We start from the raw sequence: 19,750 nt of genomic DNA, 5'->3' as shown, positions 1-19,750 counted from the left end.
ATAAATAGCCAAGAGAAAATCCCATCAGACCATGAACTAAAAAGAACACCCTCGATCAGTTTTGTCTGTAGGGTTTCTTTAAAGGCCCTATTACATGGGCCGATCTGGAGGAGCAAGCGGGCGCCAACCTGTCAGATCAGGGCTTGCTTGTTCCTCGTTCCCCGCTATTACATACGCCATAAGCAATCGGGTAAGAACGAGGGTTGGGGACAGGGCATAAGGGAGCTGTGGTAATGGAGCCCATAGGTGATAGAGCGACAGCCAGAAGACCATCGCTATTGTTCCAGTTTTTTTCAACATGCCCAAAGACAAGGATCAGCCGATATTGTGCATGTTGGCTGATCGTAGCCTTTTAACAGGAGCTATTAAACCAAGCGATTATCTGCCATAACGGACGATAATTGCTTGGTGTAATAGGGCCTTCAGTTATAAGTATATGGATAATGGCTGAATGTTCACAACACCAAAAGGCGCTAAAGTCTTCATTTTGGTAGGATATTACAATGAACCAAGTCTTGGTTTTGAACCCATTTGAGGGATTCTAGGGGACAGGGCTAAATGTTGGCAAGTATCATGTACTGTATGTCTATACTTTCCAAGTAATCCTCTGTAATAAGATTCCAGTGATATCAGACATTGCCCACAAGGGCTTCTGCACCCACAAAGGGGTATTTATTACAGTAGTGGCATCAGAATGGGTACCTGGGAATATTATGCCACTATGTACTAACCAGCCAACACGAAGCCTCAAGATTGTTCAACATTTGGGTTCTTTTCAAGCCTTTACAATTTTTCCTATTGACACTATAGCTGTTCGGGTAACAGATATCCTCCTAACCTCCCTATGCAAATACATACTGGTCTCAGGCAGCAGCTTACTTCTATCTTGCTGTTCAGACACCTGTGAGAGTGGTTAATCTCCCCTGAGAACAAAAACATTTGGAGAATAGAAAGGCCACCGTACACATTATATAGAAGATGTGATTATGCCGAAGAGCTCGGCCAACATTGATGTGTCTCATCATGCTCCAGTTTGTTTCAGAGGGCTCGGTAAGAGGGTAGGGTTTGGCCGGCCACATAAGCATCTCAGGGGTGCAAAGGACTGTAGCTATTGAAGGCGCAAAGACCCCAGTCACACAAAACACCTAGAGGTGGCCTAGAGGTCAATATGCCACATAGGAAGGCACCAGCACTATAAGTGACACATGGACAGTAACAGATTTTGCACTGGGGCTGAGAAGCTTCAAATTTCGCCCCAATAGCCCCCCTCCATTATGTTATCTTATAAGCCAAGATAAAAGGGGTCTGAAAGACTGGTTCACACGTTCCAGATGCATCATGACCACAACGTGTGAACCCAGACTTATAGCAGTGATGTCAATAAACGAGATCTCAGCTACTTAGCAAACAGCGACCCCCAACATTTAATAGCTCTACTTCAAAACGGCAACTCGCTTCCCAATTAACATGTCTGGGATGTTTATTCACGTTGTCAATGACCTAGTGTGTGAGAAAGGACAAGACATCAAAGCCTAACCTGACTGATTACAAGAGTAATGATGGGCTGAAATACAATGGCATATGACGGCTGGAAGGTGATGCCTGCCGGCTAACACCCATGGCTCATGGGTTCAGATCTGACCAGAGCAACATCAGTACGAGGCTTATATGTTCTCTCCTACTGCAAATAGAAATATAATAAAAACTGGGTATATATGAACTTAGTTTGTGAACTAACATAAATTATGTACATGGGGTATACGGAATATCAAGTCATACATTTACAATGCTACAGAAAGAGTCAGAATAACTTTGTTCAATCTCCTAGGGCATTTTACACATGGGGTATATGCTATATATGCATCCATACTGATGTTGAGACACTCTACCAGAAATCAGCAGGGTATCCACCACATGTGAACATATCTTACAGAGGGCGATTGTCAACCAAATAAGCCCATCAAACACTCACTCTTCATTCTTAGCCTGTCCATTGTCTTGTGTAATTAGTTAGGTGCGACCAATGAATGATAGAAGTAAAAGGACACACAAATGATCCGGTGATCATTCATGCCCAATAACCAGGCCATGTTATAGGCTTGTTAGAATAGTGCTGATCTGGGAGATTGGGGTGTCTAAAACAGGCCATAAAGTTACGTGTAAACCATACATCTGCTGCCCCATCCCTGACCACTGTTGTTTTGATGATACGCGGTACCCACTGATCCACACTTCCTGGTCTCTTCTAAAAAAAAAAAAGGCTAATGTATTCCAAAGGCTTTTTGTTCAACAAAGGAGAATCGGAAGACAAGATTTCAAATCTGGTCAATTTAAATTCATACTTCTTGGTTTCATGAATGGTCAGACACAGCCGGTGACGTGTCCCTCGTGCTGGGTGTTACGGGGATGCCAACCGGCCTCTTGTTCTTGGCCAGGATATTTAGGGAAAAAAAACTAGAACAGCAAACAAACTTTGACGGAAAGCATAGTGTGGCTCTCCTGGGTGAAGAAAATATCACAAGAACATCTCTGATATCATTAGGACCCACTGACAAATTGTCTTATGTCTAATGGGAGCTGGAAACGAGAGCTGTACCCTATTCATGAGCAACTGTGTTTTCACTCAGCAAGTCAATTACCACATAGTCCCAAAGATTCGAGTAATTCATTTTTAATTTGTGTGTCTATATCTATCTTAGTACCACGGACCTGTTCCCATTTGGGGATTCCTATTAATTAGGTAAAGGAGGTCAGACAATGTTAACCAAGAACTATGGAGCGATAAGAGGCCAGAGCGGTATTTTCCTAGCTGGATGTCTAAGACGGATGATGAGCTTCCACCGCGCAGCACTGGCCTATGGGTAATGATTTGTGCTTGCAAATGAGGCTTAGAACCATTTTTGCAAATGCTCAGTAATCAGATGGAAGATACTACGGTACCGTGCCGCTGCCGCCACCACTCTCAATCTATCTGACTTGGACTCTTTGCGATTCACCTAATTGAGTAGAACTGAATGCCCAGAACTGAGAAAGCGGCAGATGAACTTGATTTACCTGCAAATGGATTAAATCTGTAACCAATTCAACACCTTGGTCTATAACCAGCTCATCGCCATGTCAGTGCAAGCCATTAGGTCTATATTAAAGCAGCGCTGAGGTTAACAAAAAGAAATGGGGCACTAAAAAAAACATTTAAAAAAATGGCGCCATAGAGCTCCTATTATTTCTTCAGTACCCAATCCTATACGTTTTCTCTTCACTTTCTTCCGAGAAGAAAGCCCTTGAAAAAGATTAACACACCTGGAATAATAGGGCTGAACTGACCCCAGACCAAAGAATTTGGACTCTAGAACAAAATTTTTTCAAAATCCAGTCCTGTACTTTCACAGCTTCACCACCTTCCGAAGGACCAGGGCTTAAAAAAGATCACCCCACTTGGAGTTAAGTGACCCATTTTAAGTAGACCCTCTAAATAGACCAGGGCCATTGTGGGACTGTCTCATAAGCCAACTTATATGGGGGGTAACGTAAAATAAATAAATAAATAAATAAAGGTTGTGTGGCTAAACTTGGAGATTTGGTTTTGTAGAAGGGTGTTTTAGCAATTTTTTTAAACCTTAGTCAACCCCTTCTGAGTATATTGCCCTCTCTGAGCTTCTTGCAGAAATACAGAGTTAAGTTGGTGTCTGGCATCTACCATAACATTCATTTGATCATACGCCTATGGCCAAGTGTCTATTACATTTTCTCCATCCAAGCAGCCCCTCGTCTATATTACCTCCACTCAAGGAGCCCCTGGTCTAGTTTGTCTCCACCCAAGGAGCCCCCAGTCTACATTGTCTCCACTCAAGGAGCCCCTCATCTACATTATCTCCACCCAAGCTGCCACTCATCTACATTGTCTCCACCCAAGGAGCCCTCATCTACATAGTCTCCACTCAAGGAGCCCTTCATCTACATTGCCTCAGAAATGGATTAAAAATTTTACTCATACATATCCTTTCAAAGGATGGCACTGCATGGTGACCGACACATGACAGAATAGTATCCATTTTGTGATGGGTCCAGAAATGTTTATGTTACAAGTCTGAATATAGCTTTAATATAACAAAAATGTTTTCAAAAGGGTTAAAATTAAAAAAATTAAAAAAATTAGTCGACACACATTGTAATGTTCTCATGGCAAAAGATAAAGAGGTCTCAATGGACTATGCCTGGAGAAATAGATTTGCATCCACCGCTTTATGCGCTATGACAATGTTTAGTATGATGGTTGCCAACAGAAAAGCAAATAATACCTCGCAAGTTTGATATAATATCCCTTTATTGGAAGTCAGGGTATTACAAGGTTCAATAAGAACCTGACTGCGTATCCGAGACATAAAAGTCCTTGCACTATATTGTATTTCATTGTTCACAGTTGTCAGGCGATAAATAACTCACAATCATGCGACGATACGTTACCTGAGCCGCGACGTCGAGCGCTGTAGGTCACAGGCCCTGAAACGTCTTGTGCTTAAAGGGTCTATACGGTATTTTGGGATGCAGGCTAAGCCCTACAATGCTTCAGATGTGAGAAGTTCCGTGATTTACTGCGCCAATAAAAAAGGATTAAGAACGTAGTCATGTAAATTGTAAGGATACGGTCGGGGGGGGGGGGGGGTTTACAGAGGTTTGCGTACGAATGACTGTGACAGCGATTCAGGCGAACGCTAGTTTTCCCGAACAATCAACTATGAAACCTAAGACTCCCCTCAGGCTACACTTAGCTCTCTACAAGGGCTCTTAAGCCTGTCATACATCAAGCTGACACTTTTCATGGCGGGCCCTAAGCAGCCTGTGTTTTACCAACCCAAGGTACAGGATTCTCCGGGCTCTGCGAATGCTTGAATGGATTAAACGGGCAACAAGTGTGCTTCAAAAATAACATGACCTTTAAGACGTCTCCTAAGACTTCTATGTAACTAAAGCGTCAGCGAGCGCTGCTTATTATACCCATAGGGCACTGATGTTTCAGATTTCTGACATTTATGTACTATATGTTTCTATGCATTGTACTGGTGTTTATTGCTTTTCATAGAAAATGTGCTTCTTAAAGGGTCACTACACCTAAGCAGGATTTTGCAGTGGTATTCCAGTACAAAAATAAAATTGGATAGTAAAGCCCCAGCCCAGATATTATTGGCCTAGCATAGGTGGGAATGCCCCAAAATGTTCACTATTATAATCGGCCCCTTTAATGAAACTAGCAAGTATGACCAGGTCTGAATTTATCCAGTGAATATATATAAGCAGTGACTGATTTTACTGACTGACAACAAGCAGAGATCTTGAAAATTGTGAGTATTTGATTATACAATAAATAACTTTGAACATCCATAAAATAAGGCCACACTCACACGTTGCGTAATTATGTTCCAAGCACAGACCCAGCCTAGGAACTTCTGGCATCATCATGCCGTGAGCTCCGAAATTGTTAAGTTTATGTGCTGCTGTACTGGCTGTGTCAGTACAGTACTGTGAAGATTTAACAGTTTTGGAGCTCAAGCCATCATGATACAGGGAGTTCCGAGGTCTGATCCGTGGGGCATCGTCCATGCATGGACCATATTTACAGAATGTGTAAATGAGGTAGTTGACGATCTTCAGATGTCATTTTCAGGTGGAATCTGGGTACGTCACATACCCGGCTCTTCCAGCTGCAGTGTCATGGCCCAGCTGAGTGATTGCCAGCTCATCCAGCCAGTGACCGGGGCAGTGTTCTGCCACACTCACTGATTGACTGAATGGCCAATCAGTCACCCAGGTACCTGATTTTTCTGCTGGAAGATACGGGTACATGATGTACCCAGATTCCATTAAAAGTTACATACAATGGTCGTCAACATTTACACATTCTGTAATTATGGTCCATGCACGGACGATAAGCTATGGATTGGACCTTGGAACTCCTGGTTTAACAGGACTCCTCCTTTAATGATATTGCTGAAACACAGATTTAAAAAAAAAAAAAGGAAAAAATACTGAGATTTGAATTATGCTAAAATAAAATGTTTGCTTGAAAATTCAACTCATTGACCTCTATGGGAATAAAAGGACACCAATCTGCTGAAAGAAAATAATAAAAATAAAAAAGGAGGTATAATGTAAACAGTTTAAATTGGTTATTCAGGCTTACAAATAGCACAGCTACTTTCTAGCAAAAACAGCATCGCCCCTTTCCTCAGGTTGTGTGTGGTTTTAGAACTCTGCAACATATTTCATTGGAACTGGGCTGCAAAACTGTACCCAACCTGAAGAGTAGTGTGGTTTCTACTAGAAAACAGCCATTTTTTCTGAGCCTGGATAACCCCTTTAAATGCATTATTGGCCTTTTTTCAATGAACGAAAACAAAAATATGTGGATCCAATATACGGAAGTGTCAATGGGCCCTTATGTAATTTCCTCCTTGCCTAATAAAGTAGTGAAGTGTATATGCCAATGTTTACTCACATGTGGCTATCAGTGTATAATTGGAGTTGTATTTTTGCTAAATCTAGAAAGTCCCCGAAGCATTGGTCAACACTAGAACATGAGCGCAACTCGAGCATGCCTTAGTCTATCCAAACCCGGAAGTCTCTGCATTTGATTACCAGTGGCTAAAGAACTTTAATGCTCTAGGAAGTCTGGGAAACATGGATACAGACTATGGCTAAATCCATGTCCAGACAGCCTTAACGTTGCATTCAACTTCAGCCACCGGTAATCATATGCCGAGATCTCCGGGTTTGGATGAACTCGAGCATGCTCGAGTTGCGTTCATCTCTAGTCAACACCAGTATTTGGAAAGCGGTGACCTGGTATAGGCAAACGAGGGGTCACAGACACTTTGAATATGCTTAAAGAAGTCCGGCGAAAGTGTTTATTAAAGTATTGTATTGCCCACCCAAAAGTTATAAAAATCACCAATATACACTTATTATAGGAAATGCACATAAAGTGCTTTTTCCCCTGTACCAAATACTGCATCAAGGCTTCAATTCCTGGATAACATGGTGATGTCACTTCCTGGATAACATGGTGATGTCACGACCAGACTCCCAGAGCTCAGTGTCCCTCCAGTGCCCTGTATCCCTCAGTGTCCCCCTGCCATCATCCTCTCCAGCAGCCACAGCCCGCACAGCTTTGGGAGTCGGGTCGTGACATCACCATTTTATCCAGGAAGTGACATCACCATGTTATCCAGGAAGTGAAGTCTTGATGCAGTAGTAAGTGGAGTTAAAAAAGCACTTTATGTGCATTTCCTGTAATAAGTGTATATTGGTGATTTGTATAACTTTTGGGGGGCAATATACTACTATAATAAAAATTTTCACCAGACTTCTCCTTTAAGATGGGAATTTAAAATCTCAGCTTAATTAGCAAAAAAAAAATCTATGTTAGCATAAATAATCATTTAATTAGGAAAATATACACGTCCGTCACCTAAGTAAATGTCACGGAGATGGGAAAGTCTGCAAAGGACAAACCTCCTAACGTGTAAAAGCATCTTACACCAAGATGGGCATCTGTGTATTTAGGACAGCATCTCTATCCTCGTCGTGACAGGACGCGAGAAACAATTACACCCCAAAAGGTTATTCATAATTTTTAAATGAGTTCATTAGTAAACGCGGCCGGGTTTTTCCTTATTGCGCTAATTAATAATTGATTATGCAATAAATTAAACACTATTTTTCATCAAAATCTAATTAAATATCTTTTTCCCTCTTGTCGATGAGATCAGTCAGACTCTTTGTTAAATATGTTTGTGCAGAGCTGAACAGATTAATTTGAGTTTTAATAATTCATGGCTCCTTTAGAAATGAGTAATTATGGGCGGTAATTAGAGTAGTTAAACTTGACCGGAATGAGGAGCTATCGTGATAAATGATATAATCGCTTCATTATATGGTTGACAGACACAAATTTGTTGGGGGGGGGGGGGGTTGCAAGCTACAAAGAAATGAAAAAAGGCAAAAAAAAACCTTCACTTACTAAAACAGTACACAAATAAATATAGTGAAATTCCACCACCCCCACCCCCAAAAAACCCAGATAATATGGCACAATTTAACATCACTTACCAATGAAATAGGCCAGGAGGATCACCAGTGTGACAGAAATAATGATAGCACTTAAAGCGGCACATTTCCAATTGCAATATTTGTACGGCTTCTGCAGGTTAAAGGCAGGTCTGGAAAAAGTGCTTCGAGGAAGAGGCCGGGGTGGTGGGGAATACACAGTGCTGGAGGTCAGAGGATAGCCCGGTGACGTCGTACAAAACAGAGGAGATGTACCTCCTGGTTTAAACAGAAAATGCCTGGGGGAAAACAAATGCAATAGGGTGAGATTGTAGATTTAGGTTCGTAATATATGGACATGGTACAGTAGTGGGGTCTACATCTACCCCTAAAATAATGAGGTTGTAGAAAACCACATTAAAAAGCCTTGTGTGGTCTACAACATAAATTATAGAGGGTTATACCACATAATAAAGAAAAGCTAAAGTGATGTTTGACCCCACTACAAACGCTAAGAACTCAATGGAATAACTATCCACACAGCATGCACAACTGCTAAGTGAATACATTTTCTTAAACAGCATATGTCTACAAAACAAATGATTTCTAACAAAATAACATACATTTCCCAGTGGGGGTCAATGTTATGCTGGAATATAGATTTTTCTTAATTTTTTGTACCCCAAACCTTCTTTAAATTCAAGAGACCTTTTATATAATATAGAGAGAAAAGAATGCATGCCGAGACCATTGAAGCTAATGAGACCATTGAAAGCCTCCAGGCACCTGTCCCATTGGGTGGAATGTTCTATATTATAGCATAACCAAGTGACCATCAACCAAAGTTAATTTTTAAAATTTTCTGTTGAAAAATGAATTATTTCGACCAACACCAGATATTAAAATACAATGCCAAACTACACACATTGTGGTAAAGACATTTGTTTTGGGCATAGCCTGGCTCTCGGCTTTAAATAAGATCATTTAGTTGTAATTTAGCTTTTGAACAATAGATTTTTTTCCATCCACATTTTTTAGACACTATTGGCCCTTGTATCTTGACTGGCATTCAGCTATGCTCCAAACTGATGTTGATCGAACACAATTCTTAGTGCGAGATTCATTCACGTGGAGAATCAATAACAGAGCTGTAAGTCTAGATTGGAAATTCTGAGCTTAGAAGAAGTAATAAGACAGTTGACCTGACACTTCAGGAGCTTCAACCCAAAGACATTGTTTTATTATATACCATGACTAGGTCTGCGAATCATGGGTTCACAATGATTGTTTTACCAAAATACATGGCACTGCTAGGCACTCTTAGAACCAAAACTATATGCCTAACTATGTGTATGTACAATAATAAAAACTTTTGTCTTATTCAACATGTAATTGAGATAAATCAGTCTACTATATGTAATCTTGTTGGCCTGCCATTGTCTAGGCTGACCACTGGCCAACATCAAGTGAACTTCTCACCAGCTTAAAGAGGCAAGGGGTTGAACAAAATAGTTAAAAACAAATGTAACTTTTTGAGTAATTTTCTATTGCTACAGTTTTAGAGGCAAGGCTATAGATACAGACAGTAGTAGTTGCACCAGGGCTTAGGTGCCTAAGAGGGACAAAGGCCACATAACCAATATTACAAATGGTACGTAGTAAGTGGTGGCCAACTTCAGGTTTTGCCCCTCTTTATAGGTTCCCCTATAGTATACGACAGGATTTGGATTCCTCAATGTCCTCAGCAGTGCCAGCGCTTGGTAACTATAGCCAGTAGTGTCCGGTAAGTGCAGTGGGTTGAGTGGGTGATTTCATGCAAAATGGCACACAATTAATAGGATGTGTCACATACCCATCATTGTAAGCACCGTCATGTCGGGAGGTGGGGAGGATGTCCATCTCAATGAGGTTGTCCTGCAATGTCTCTAGGTATGTCTGCTTTGCTATATTTCTACACACAGATGGAAACATGAATGAAGGTCGTGAGTCATGCATCAATGAAGTGACCTCCTCCTAAAACGTTCCCACCAGCAAAACCATCATCAAAATATGCAATTCTGTAAGATAACCATAAACTCTACAATTCATTTCAATAGAAAAATATAAACTGCATAAATTAGGAAATGTTGACAATTTTTTTTTCCCACCAGAAATTTTTCAAAGATATAAAACTTTATAAATTTCACTTTAAATATCTATAAAAGGGAACCACGCATCAGTTCTGTAGTGTGGACAAACATTTATGGTGGTGTGGTCCATAATATTCAGAGCTCGTGAAATGTAAAAATGTAAAAAATAAATTTTAAGTTTTCTTCTTGGGATATCGACAATTTCTGGAGTCCACCAGCCTACATACTCAAACCAAGTATTTCATAGAAATAAGGTCCTGTCTAGTAAATATTGTATCTAGTTTATTAGTCTTTGGGCCCCAAAGTCATGGCCCTATTTGCTTCCTCCTTGACCTATCTATAGTAAGGCTCCTTTGTTGAGATCATTCACAATGATAGGCCCCAAGATCACAGCTTCCATGGTCTATAAAAGGGTTTTCCCTAACCCAAAAATTTACCAAAATTTTTCTATATATTTTGATGATAATTTTACTTCCAGTGCTTTTGTGCATGAAGTTTAAATGGCATGTATTATACCAGAGATGGAAGAAAAAAATACCACACAAAACTGGAAAAATAAAACAAAAAATTGAAAAACAAAAATATGCAAAAATTGCAGTTTAGTAAAAGGTTACATAGTGGCAAAAAAAAAAATCAAAAATTTTATGAATGCAAATACAGATTTTCATTCTTGTGATCTCACCGAGAGCTGAGATGACAAGACTCTCTGATCATCTAAATTATGCCAAAGTCCCTCTGGAAATATTTGAAGAATGTCAGATGAAAGATCCCGTTATATGGTTTGCAATCTGTAATAATTCCATAGCTTTTTTTTTTTTTTTTTTTTTTGGGTCACTGCTTTCTAACTAGAAGACAGCTGGGGGAAAATAATTATGGCCACATAATTGCTTGAAAGCGCAATGATTGTAATAGAGGGCCAAGGTGAGGTAAGGGCTGTGGGGAGCAGCATGAACCGATGGGAACTTGATAAAAACAAATTTAAAGGAGCCACAAAACCGAACACAGAGGCGACGGATTGCTAGCAATCCTATTCTTACTAACACGTGTGATGGCGGATGATTACAGCAAAAGCTAAAATTATGAAGACAGAATGGAATACATTGGTATATAATGGACATTCGGCACAAGCGTTAGACAAAAATAAGTTTCGGATCTGCAGTTAAACACATTAATGAATTAAAAAAAATATATATTTGGTGACAACTTTGACAAATTGCTTTGAATCTGAAAAAAAAATGCTAACAATGCATACATTCTGTATAAGGATATAATAAAAAAAAGTATGTGCCCCCCACCAACCCCTTCATGCCTGTGACTGCAGCAATGTTCTTGGTACATACGTCAGTGGTGATTGAGGGCTTACACATGTAAGAAATGTACCGTAAAGTATTTTTTTCACCTCCCCTGATTTGCACTTTGGGAATAAAGTCTTCCTGACTGGCACTTTTTTAGATTCAGTTATAAAAATAGAGGGGAAAAAAACTCTTCAATTGGCAAAGTACTTATTTTTTTCTCCTTCTTTTTAATACATAGTCTGAACTGCACTTGTCAGGATTTATATTCTGTGCGCTGCGTGGGATCATGTACCGGCCCTGTCTGCCAGTCACTTTACCAGTCTCATTGATTGGTTTCACCTACTGCTTTCGAGCAGACCGTCTCGGCCAAGGCTGCTTCTTTCATTACACGATGAGAGCCTCTAATTCATGCTAATAACACTTCACAGGTCCCTACCACTTCCCGATGACTTTTTTTTTGTCTTGCGTTGTTTACAGGTCACTCTGGCCTCCAGTGAAGTGCTTTTCAGATGTAATGTAAAAACACAGATCAATGACCGTCACGCTGAAACGTTTAGCTCCTCTAAATAACTGCGTGAACTGTGAGATCCTCACAGGCCCCAGTCCTGCGTTTGGTTGATAAGACGACGTTCTTCCTTCAACTGGTTGAAATGCAGAACACAAAATAGGAAAATTCTAAAAGGGGGGAAAAAAAATCTGAGCCATGTCCAAGTTCTAGAAGAAGCACACTGAGAATCTTCTCTTTGAACATCTTTTTGGCTTCATACTAAAATAATTTTATAGTAGCCGGATTCCATGATAGTTATGAAGAAACAAAAACAGTCTGTCTTTTTGTATGTGTGTTTGGCCTTTGTGCTGTATAAGGCACAAAACCATCATGTTAAGTAGAAGCAATTCCAAGAGAATTCTAATCTTGGAGACTAGAATTTTTTAAAATTTGATCATCAACATCAAAATATATTTTTATTAGAGACGAGTGCAATGCAAGCACGCTCAGGTCAAGTCGCTCGGCATTTGATTACCGGTGGCTGAAAAAGTTAGGAGTGCGGAAAAACATGGATACAACCTATAGCCTACGGCTGTATACAACTTTTCCAGGCAGCCATAGGGCTGCATCCAACTTTTTCAACCACCAGTAATCAAATGCAGAGCGTTTGGGTTTGGACAAACCAGAACATGCTCAAAGTTCGCTATTGTCTAATATTTATTAATAATCTCTCATTACTTAAAAAAATGGGTGGAGCTTGGTGGAAGGCTTGTGGCGGAAAATTATTTCTAAATTTTAAGGCCATGTTCACACACTGTTCGTAAAACAACGTCCATTATTGGAGGATGAAACACCAGCCGTTGTGTACGAACAGTGCTTAAGTGAATGGCAGTGAATGGGACAACGGCCATAGTGTAAGCATCCTGTATACACTACGGACGTTTTTCACTGTGGCCGCAGAAAATAATTGACATGTACAGTATATTTTTTACAGCCGCAGTTCGCCGTAGAATACAGTCTGTGCTCACAATGTCAAGTATGGCTCCCGGACGTACATTACACCATGGTCAGTGGTCAATTGTATTGAGGACACACCCGAATTTGCCTGCATTCCAATTGAATAAAAATAATGTTCGGGTGAACATGTAAGACAGTGGCCGTTGTTTGAAACGGTCGTGTTAGACAATGGTTGTTGTTCTTACACAGTGTGAACACGACTTAAAACAGAATTTGTTAGTGGTGTAGATTTCAAGGTATGGTGTATGGACAGGGGCGGTCTTGGCATTTCTGGGGCCCCAAGCAAAGTTATGTCTGGGGCCCCCCCGACACGCGTTCCAAAACAATAGACCGCTGTGTGTTGCCCCCAGTAGTATATGCCCCTTGTGCGCTACCGCCAGTAATATATACTCCTTGTGTGCTGCCCCCAATAGTATATACCCCTTGTGTCCTGCCCCCAGTAGTATATACCCCTTGTTTGCTTCCCCCAGTAGTATATAGACCCCTGTGTGTTCCCCCAGTTATATATAGCCCCCCCCGTGTGCTCCCCCAGAAGTATATAGACCTCCTGTGTGCTGCCCCAGTTGTATATAGACCCCCTGTGTGCTGCCCCCAGTTGTATATACCCCCTGTGTGCTCCACCACTAGTATATAGGCCCCCTGTGTGCTTCCTCAGGGGTATTTTGCCCCCCTGTGTGCTCCCCCACTTGGATATAGACCTCCTGTGTGCTTCCCCACTTGGACATAGACCCCTGTGTGCTCCTCCAGTAGTATATAAACCCCCTGTGTGATTCCCCCAGTAGTATATAGACCCCCTGTGTGCCCCACCAGTATTATATAGACCCCTTGTGTGCTGCCCCAGTAGTATACAGACCCCTGTGTGCTCCTACAGTTATATATAGACCACCTGTGTGCCTCACAAGTAGTATATAAACCCCCTGTATGTTCCCCCAGTAGTATATAGACCCCCTGTGTGCCCCACCAGTAGTATATAGACCCCTGTGTGCTCCCCCAGTGGTATATAGCCCCCCTGTGTGCTCCCCCACTTGGGTATAGACCTCCTGTATGCTCTCCAAGTTGTATATAGACCCCATTCTGCTGCCACCAGTAGTATATAGACCCCTCTGTGAAGCCCCAGTAGTCTATAGCCCCCCTGTGTGATCCCTTGGGGTGCTTGGTGCCAAAGACCGCCACTGTGTATGGACACTGGAAGATGCCTCGCATTTATTATATAGTATTCTCATCTCAACTAACATCGTTATACTTGTAGGACTCGTCAAGTAAAATATTTTTGAAAATATAATTACCAAACTTGCCGCCTCCTCCTGATATGCTGCTTTTTACCTCCAATTGTTGTGTTGGTTACCGATCACCGCTCTGCTCTAAAAGCAGTGGTCTGGCTGGTGTATATATGGCTACAGTATACATAGTTATATTTATTATATATACACCATATCTCAAAGCATTTATATTATAACTACATAGACACCAGACAGCCAATCGAAGGGATACAGCAGCATATCAGGAGAAGGAGATAAGTTTGCTAAATGATTGATTTTTTTAAATAATATTTAACATGATGAGTCCTATAAGTATATTAGGTAAGATGGGAATAATATTAGTTATTAATAATATTTGTATTGTGCCACTTGTGCCAAATAATAAATTTGGCGCACTTTGCTTCTGTGAATTTTTTAAAATGCCCAGTCTATTGGGATGTAGGAAACATCCCCCTTCCCCATATGGCTCTAACACAAAGTGGCCCAGAATTAGAATCTAGAATTGGTATACCAGCCTATAACTGATAAATAATAAGAAAATATGTAAAAAAAATTTTTAATTAGGCATATACCCTGGAACATTGCTAACAACAGTCACAGGCACATTTAACCCTCTAAGACGAGGACCAGGCAGAAACTCAAGTTATGCAATACCCAAGACAACCCTGAGACTCATGATGCAACTAGACTGTAATTGGTGCAACTTTTTTCCTTCTAAGATTCCATGGAAATTTTCGTAAAAAAAAATAATAATAATTCAATTGCACTCTAAAGCCTTGCTGATGACTGAATATCTTGTTCATCAAAAAAGCAAATGTGTATGCCAAGGTCAAAGCAGTAACCCAAGTTTCTATCTAGTCCCCGACCAGTACAGTGACTATCAAAGGGATACAAAAAAAATAAAATAATAATAATTCAATACATTTCAAATAAAATAAAATACATAAGCCATAAACTCCTCCTTATCTACTAAGGTCATTTAACCCTTTCAAAGTGGTTATAGGTCAAGCCATGACCAAAAACACACAACACTGCAATTTTGCTCTGTAGTTGCATCGGAATTAATCCTCTCCAGTTCTGACCTGTGGACACGGGCTGTATAATATAGGTTCTCAGTGTAATTGCCTAATTAGAGAAAATGAGGCCAGACACTTTTTTTGATTAATGGGCTATATGAAATGTCAGCTCTAGTTAGTGGTCACCGAGCGACTATGCGTCTAATGTGCACTGTGATTTGCCATGAAATTTCTACGGGTAAAGAAGTAAATGGTTGTCCCTATATGGTTGTCAACTGGAATTTTGTTTTTGAAAAAATTGATGTTAATTGTTTCTCAAAATGCAATGGTCATGGCGGGACAATTTGAGGTTCTCATAGTCATGTGGACAACCTAACTCACATTTGATAGCCTTTATGCTGCCACTGACCCGGAAAGGGCAAATTCCCATTCTAACCATTATTACATAGAGTTTAATATGGTTCTGAAGAAGGTGCAGCACAATGTCTGGATACTTCAGAGGGACGTCATAAGTTTCTTCGGTAACTGCAGAACGGGAAATTACGAGAGCTCCAAGACAAGAATGTCTGATAAGGGTCTCAAGAGCTGGATTTATACTTTCTAGCATCAACATGAAAGGTTATCAAAAAAATTTAGAAAAAAGTTCACTATTCTTCTAATGGAAGATGATTTAGGAGACAATCTAGGAATCCAAGGAAAAGCATTACAATCACAAAGACATGTCTAAAGTTTTGATAAGTCAGGCTTTTGATGCTGAAATTCCCAATCGGCGAAGATCTCTGCATCAAGCTCCAAACTGATCAAAACTTTTGACATACCTGTGGGACATGGAAAAGTTTTTCTTAAGTGAAAGTGAGAGTGAGAGCCCATAAGTTGTCTCTCCTGCCCCCTATACACTACTTGGCTTGGCAGAGCATGCATGTGTTCTAAATGGAAAAAAGGGGAGGGAGCTAATACCAAAATCCTTCGGTGTGGACAATCAGGCACTAGAATTAATGTTGTTTTTTTTCTTGGTTAATATCCACCAGGGTGCCACCATAAAAAATGAGATGCTGAAAATAGTGGGTTTGGCCAACATCTATAATGTGTATGATTAATTTAGGAAAAAACACATTGTACTAGATAAACAAAAAGTTTAATGGTTTTAGATGTACTTTAAGGCTATGTTCACACTACGTATATTTGAGGCTGTATATTTGAGGCTGTATAGCAACAAAAACAAGGAGTGGATTGAAAACACAGAAAGGCTCTGTTCACATAATGTTGTAATTGAGTGGATGGCCGTCATTTAATGGCAAATATGTGCTGTTATTTTAAAACAACGGCCATTGTATTGAAATAATGGAAGTTATTTACCGTTATATGGCGGCCATCCACTCAATTACAACATTATGTGAACAGATTCTTTCTGTGTTTTCAATCCACTCCTGGTTTTGGTTGCTATGAGGACCAAATACAGCCTCAAATATACATAGTGTGAACCCAGCCTAAGGGTGCAAACACACAGGACGTATATGCAGCGAGTCCGCTGCACATCCCGTCCCTGTGTAGTCAATGGCAGGCAAAATCGCAGCAGGGATGAACATCCCTGCTGCGAGGTTTGTCTGCAGCCCGCCCTTTTAACCCCCCGGCCGCCGGAGCGTATACTTTACCTGATCCCGGCTCCGGCAGTTCCAGTTGTCTTCAGCAAGCCAGAGCGGGGACCAGGTAAAGTATATGCTCCAGCCAGCCGCCGCCCGCAGATCGGGGCTGCGGAGGGGGGGGGGGGCGTTCGGGCGCACGTGGGGACGATCGGGGCTGACGGGCGGGCGAGGGGATGATTGGGGCTGCAGGATGTGTTAAGGAGGCTGCGGGCGGCGGCTGGCTGGAGCGTATACTTTACCTGGTCCCCGCTCCGGCTTGCTGAAGACACCGGGAACCGCCAGAGCCGGGATCAGGTAAAGTATACGCTCCGGCGGCCGGGGGGGTTAAAAGGGCGGGCTGCAGACAAACTCGCAGCAGGGATGTTCATCCCTGCTGCGATTTTGCCTGCCATTGACTACACAGGGACGGGATATGCAGCGAGTTTCATATACTCGCTGCATATACGTCCTGTGTGTTTGCACCCTAAGGGTATGTTCACACTATGGAACCAGCAAGGAATTTGAAGCAGAATTTGTTTCTTAATTTCCCACAGATTCTGCTTGAAATTCTGCACATAAAATATGAAATATGCACATAAAATATGAAAATATGAACACCTTGTGTTTAGTGAGATTTACGCTCCATTGTTCACATAGTGGAATTTTCGCACGGAATTTTCCACCCCGGATGTCAATTCTTTGGGCAGATTCTGCTACAAGAATCCTATATTAGTCAATAGGGCTTGAATTCTGCTTGAATTGACGCCAGAGTAGTAAAGGCGAGGAATTTCAAGCAGAAAACTTTCCTCTTCAATTCCTCAGGGAGAACATACCCGTACAAAGCAGACCTTCATCAAAATACTCCACAGGTTCCTCTTGTCAGTGGAAATGGCCTTTAAATGGTAGCCACAATGTAGGTTTAGAGAATCTGTTGTGGCCAAATAAGTACAATCCCTGGCCAAGACATATCTTGTGTGTGGGAATGGAATTAGCATCAAGTAACGTCAGAGCCCACAAGCTTGGTGGCCCATGTCACTCTGGGACACGTATACATGGTTGTCTACCCAGAGGTTGGGGTAGATGATGGGTAGATGATGGGTCAACATTGACCCAAGGACCCACACCAACCAGAGATGATGCAGTTTCTTTATATAGATTTTACATTATCTTTAGTTAAGCGCCACTGTAAACAGGATGATATTTACGATGATCTAGCCTTTTTGCTGTTTACTGTGTGACATGTACAGGGATGACCTGAAAGGCGTTGTCATTAAGCGACCTGAAACACGTTTTTTATTAGCGACCCAGATGGGACACTACTTTTTTATTTTATCCTATTTACTTTAATAAAACCAAACTTTATTTTAATCCATATGAACTTTTGGATCATCCCTGGCAGCGCTAATTTCGTAGGCCTTCTTTGTTTGCCTTCCCCGTAGATTTTACTTTTATAGCTGAGTTTATTAGGTCTTTCCTGTGTTTTTTCTCTTGCTGAATGACACAGTATTGGTGTCATTTGTTGGGGCTTGTCCAATAAGCCGACTACTGACAGGCTTGGATAAACGTAACATTTGCAGTACACCCTTTCAAAGGCTTTTACTCGTCACACACTCGGACGGCAAAGAATACAAAGGCTTGCAGTGTTGATTGCTTTTTCTCGGCCTTTTATGAGCAATTAGCAAGACTGTGTTTTTGTCTTAACCTGTCATCATCCGCAACCCAAAACAACCTGAATATATGTCAGCAGCTACTGAGAAGTACCTGGTCTCCAGGGGGATGTTGCTGTTGAGAAGCCAGTTGTCTTGACCATGGATAGCCTCCTGGGCACTGCCCGGTGGCTCTCCTGATAGTGAGTGATCCGTGGGAGCGGGGCTTGGGTTACTACGAGGGGTGAAGTTACCCCTGTTCAGGGAGTTGATGGAAGCTGCATGGTGGGGATTTGGCGGGTGAGACAACGGGGGCGGCGGCGTTCTCAGTCTCAGATGGTTCTGCAGACCCAGCGACTGATCTGAAAGATATTAAAAAAAATACACGAAATTATATTAAACTGTAAAAAGTCATAAGACAATAAACACAGTTAAAAGAAAACTACTTTATGTACAATTATAAAAATAAATTACCAAAGTCCAAAATGAGAGTGATATGTGTGATTGCTGATTACTAAGCTTCAGAGTTGGAGCAAAACCATGAACATATCCTATGCACAAGAATAGAAAGGTGACTATTATATTACTGACACCTACGAATGAGGAAATACTATACTACTGCCTACTATGTACAAGAATATAACTATAATACTGCTCCTATGTACAACAATATAACTACTATAATACTGCCCCTATATACAAGAATATAACTAATATAATACTGCTCCTATATACAAGAATATAACTACTATAATACTGCTCCTATATACAAGAATACAACTACTATAATACTGCTCCCTATATACAAGAATATGACTACTATAATACTCCTTCTATATACAACAATATAACTACTATAATACTGCTCCTATATACAAGAATATAACTACTATAATACTGCTCCTATGTACAAGAATATAACTACTATAATACTGCTCCTATATACAAGAATAACTACTATAATACTGCTCCCTATATACAAGAATAACTACTATAATACTGCCCCTATATACAAGAATAACTACTATAATACTGCTCCCTATATACAAGAATATAACTACTATAATACTGCTCCTATATACAAGAATATAACTACTATAATACTGCTCCTATATACACAAGAATATAACTACTATAATACTGCTCCTATATACACAAGAATATAACTACTATAATACTGCTCCTATATACACAAGAATATAACTACTATAATACTGCTCCTATGTACAAAAATAT

The 19,750-nt window shown here is 40.7% G+C and overlaps 1 protein-coding gene across 11 annotated transcripts in view; it reads right to left on the bottom strand.

Annotated features, from left to right (window-relative positions):
- The window catches only part of TENM4 (teneurin transmembrane protein 4), an 890,102-nt gene that overhangs the window by 127,479 nt on the left and 742,873 nt on the right, over positions 1–19,750 (bottom strand). For 9 of the 11 annotated variants that reach the window (XM_069969727.1, XM_069969733.1, XM_069969735.1 and 6 more), the window contains 3 exons: positions 18,630–18,876; positions 9,896–9,994; positions 8,107–8,342 (listed from right to left, as the gene is read on the bottom strand). In XM_069969727.1, the coding sequence (XP_069825828.1) occupies positions 8,107–8,342; positions 9,896–9,994; positions 18,630–18,876 (582 nt within the window). The remainder of the gene's footprint in view (positions 1–8,106; positions 8,343–9,895; positions 9,995–18,629; positions 18,877–19,750) is intronic. The other 2 variants (XM_069969734.1, XM_069969738.1) reach the window with 1 other exon arrangement.

Source organism: Dendropsophus ebraccatus, chromosome 5 (genome assembly GCF_027789765.1).
Source record: "Dendropsophus ebraccatus isolate aDenEbr1 chromosome 5, aDenEbr1.pat, whole genome shotgun sequence".
NCBI classification, from domain to species: Eukaryota; Metazoa; Chordata; class Amphibia; order Anura; family Hylidae; genus Dendropsophus; species Dendropsophus ebraccatus.
Note: the sequence above shows the minus strand (reverse complement) of the source record. Positions and strands in the feature narration are given on the sequence as shown.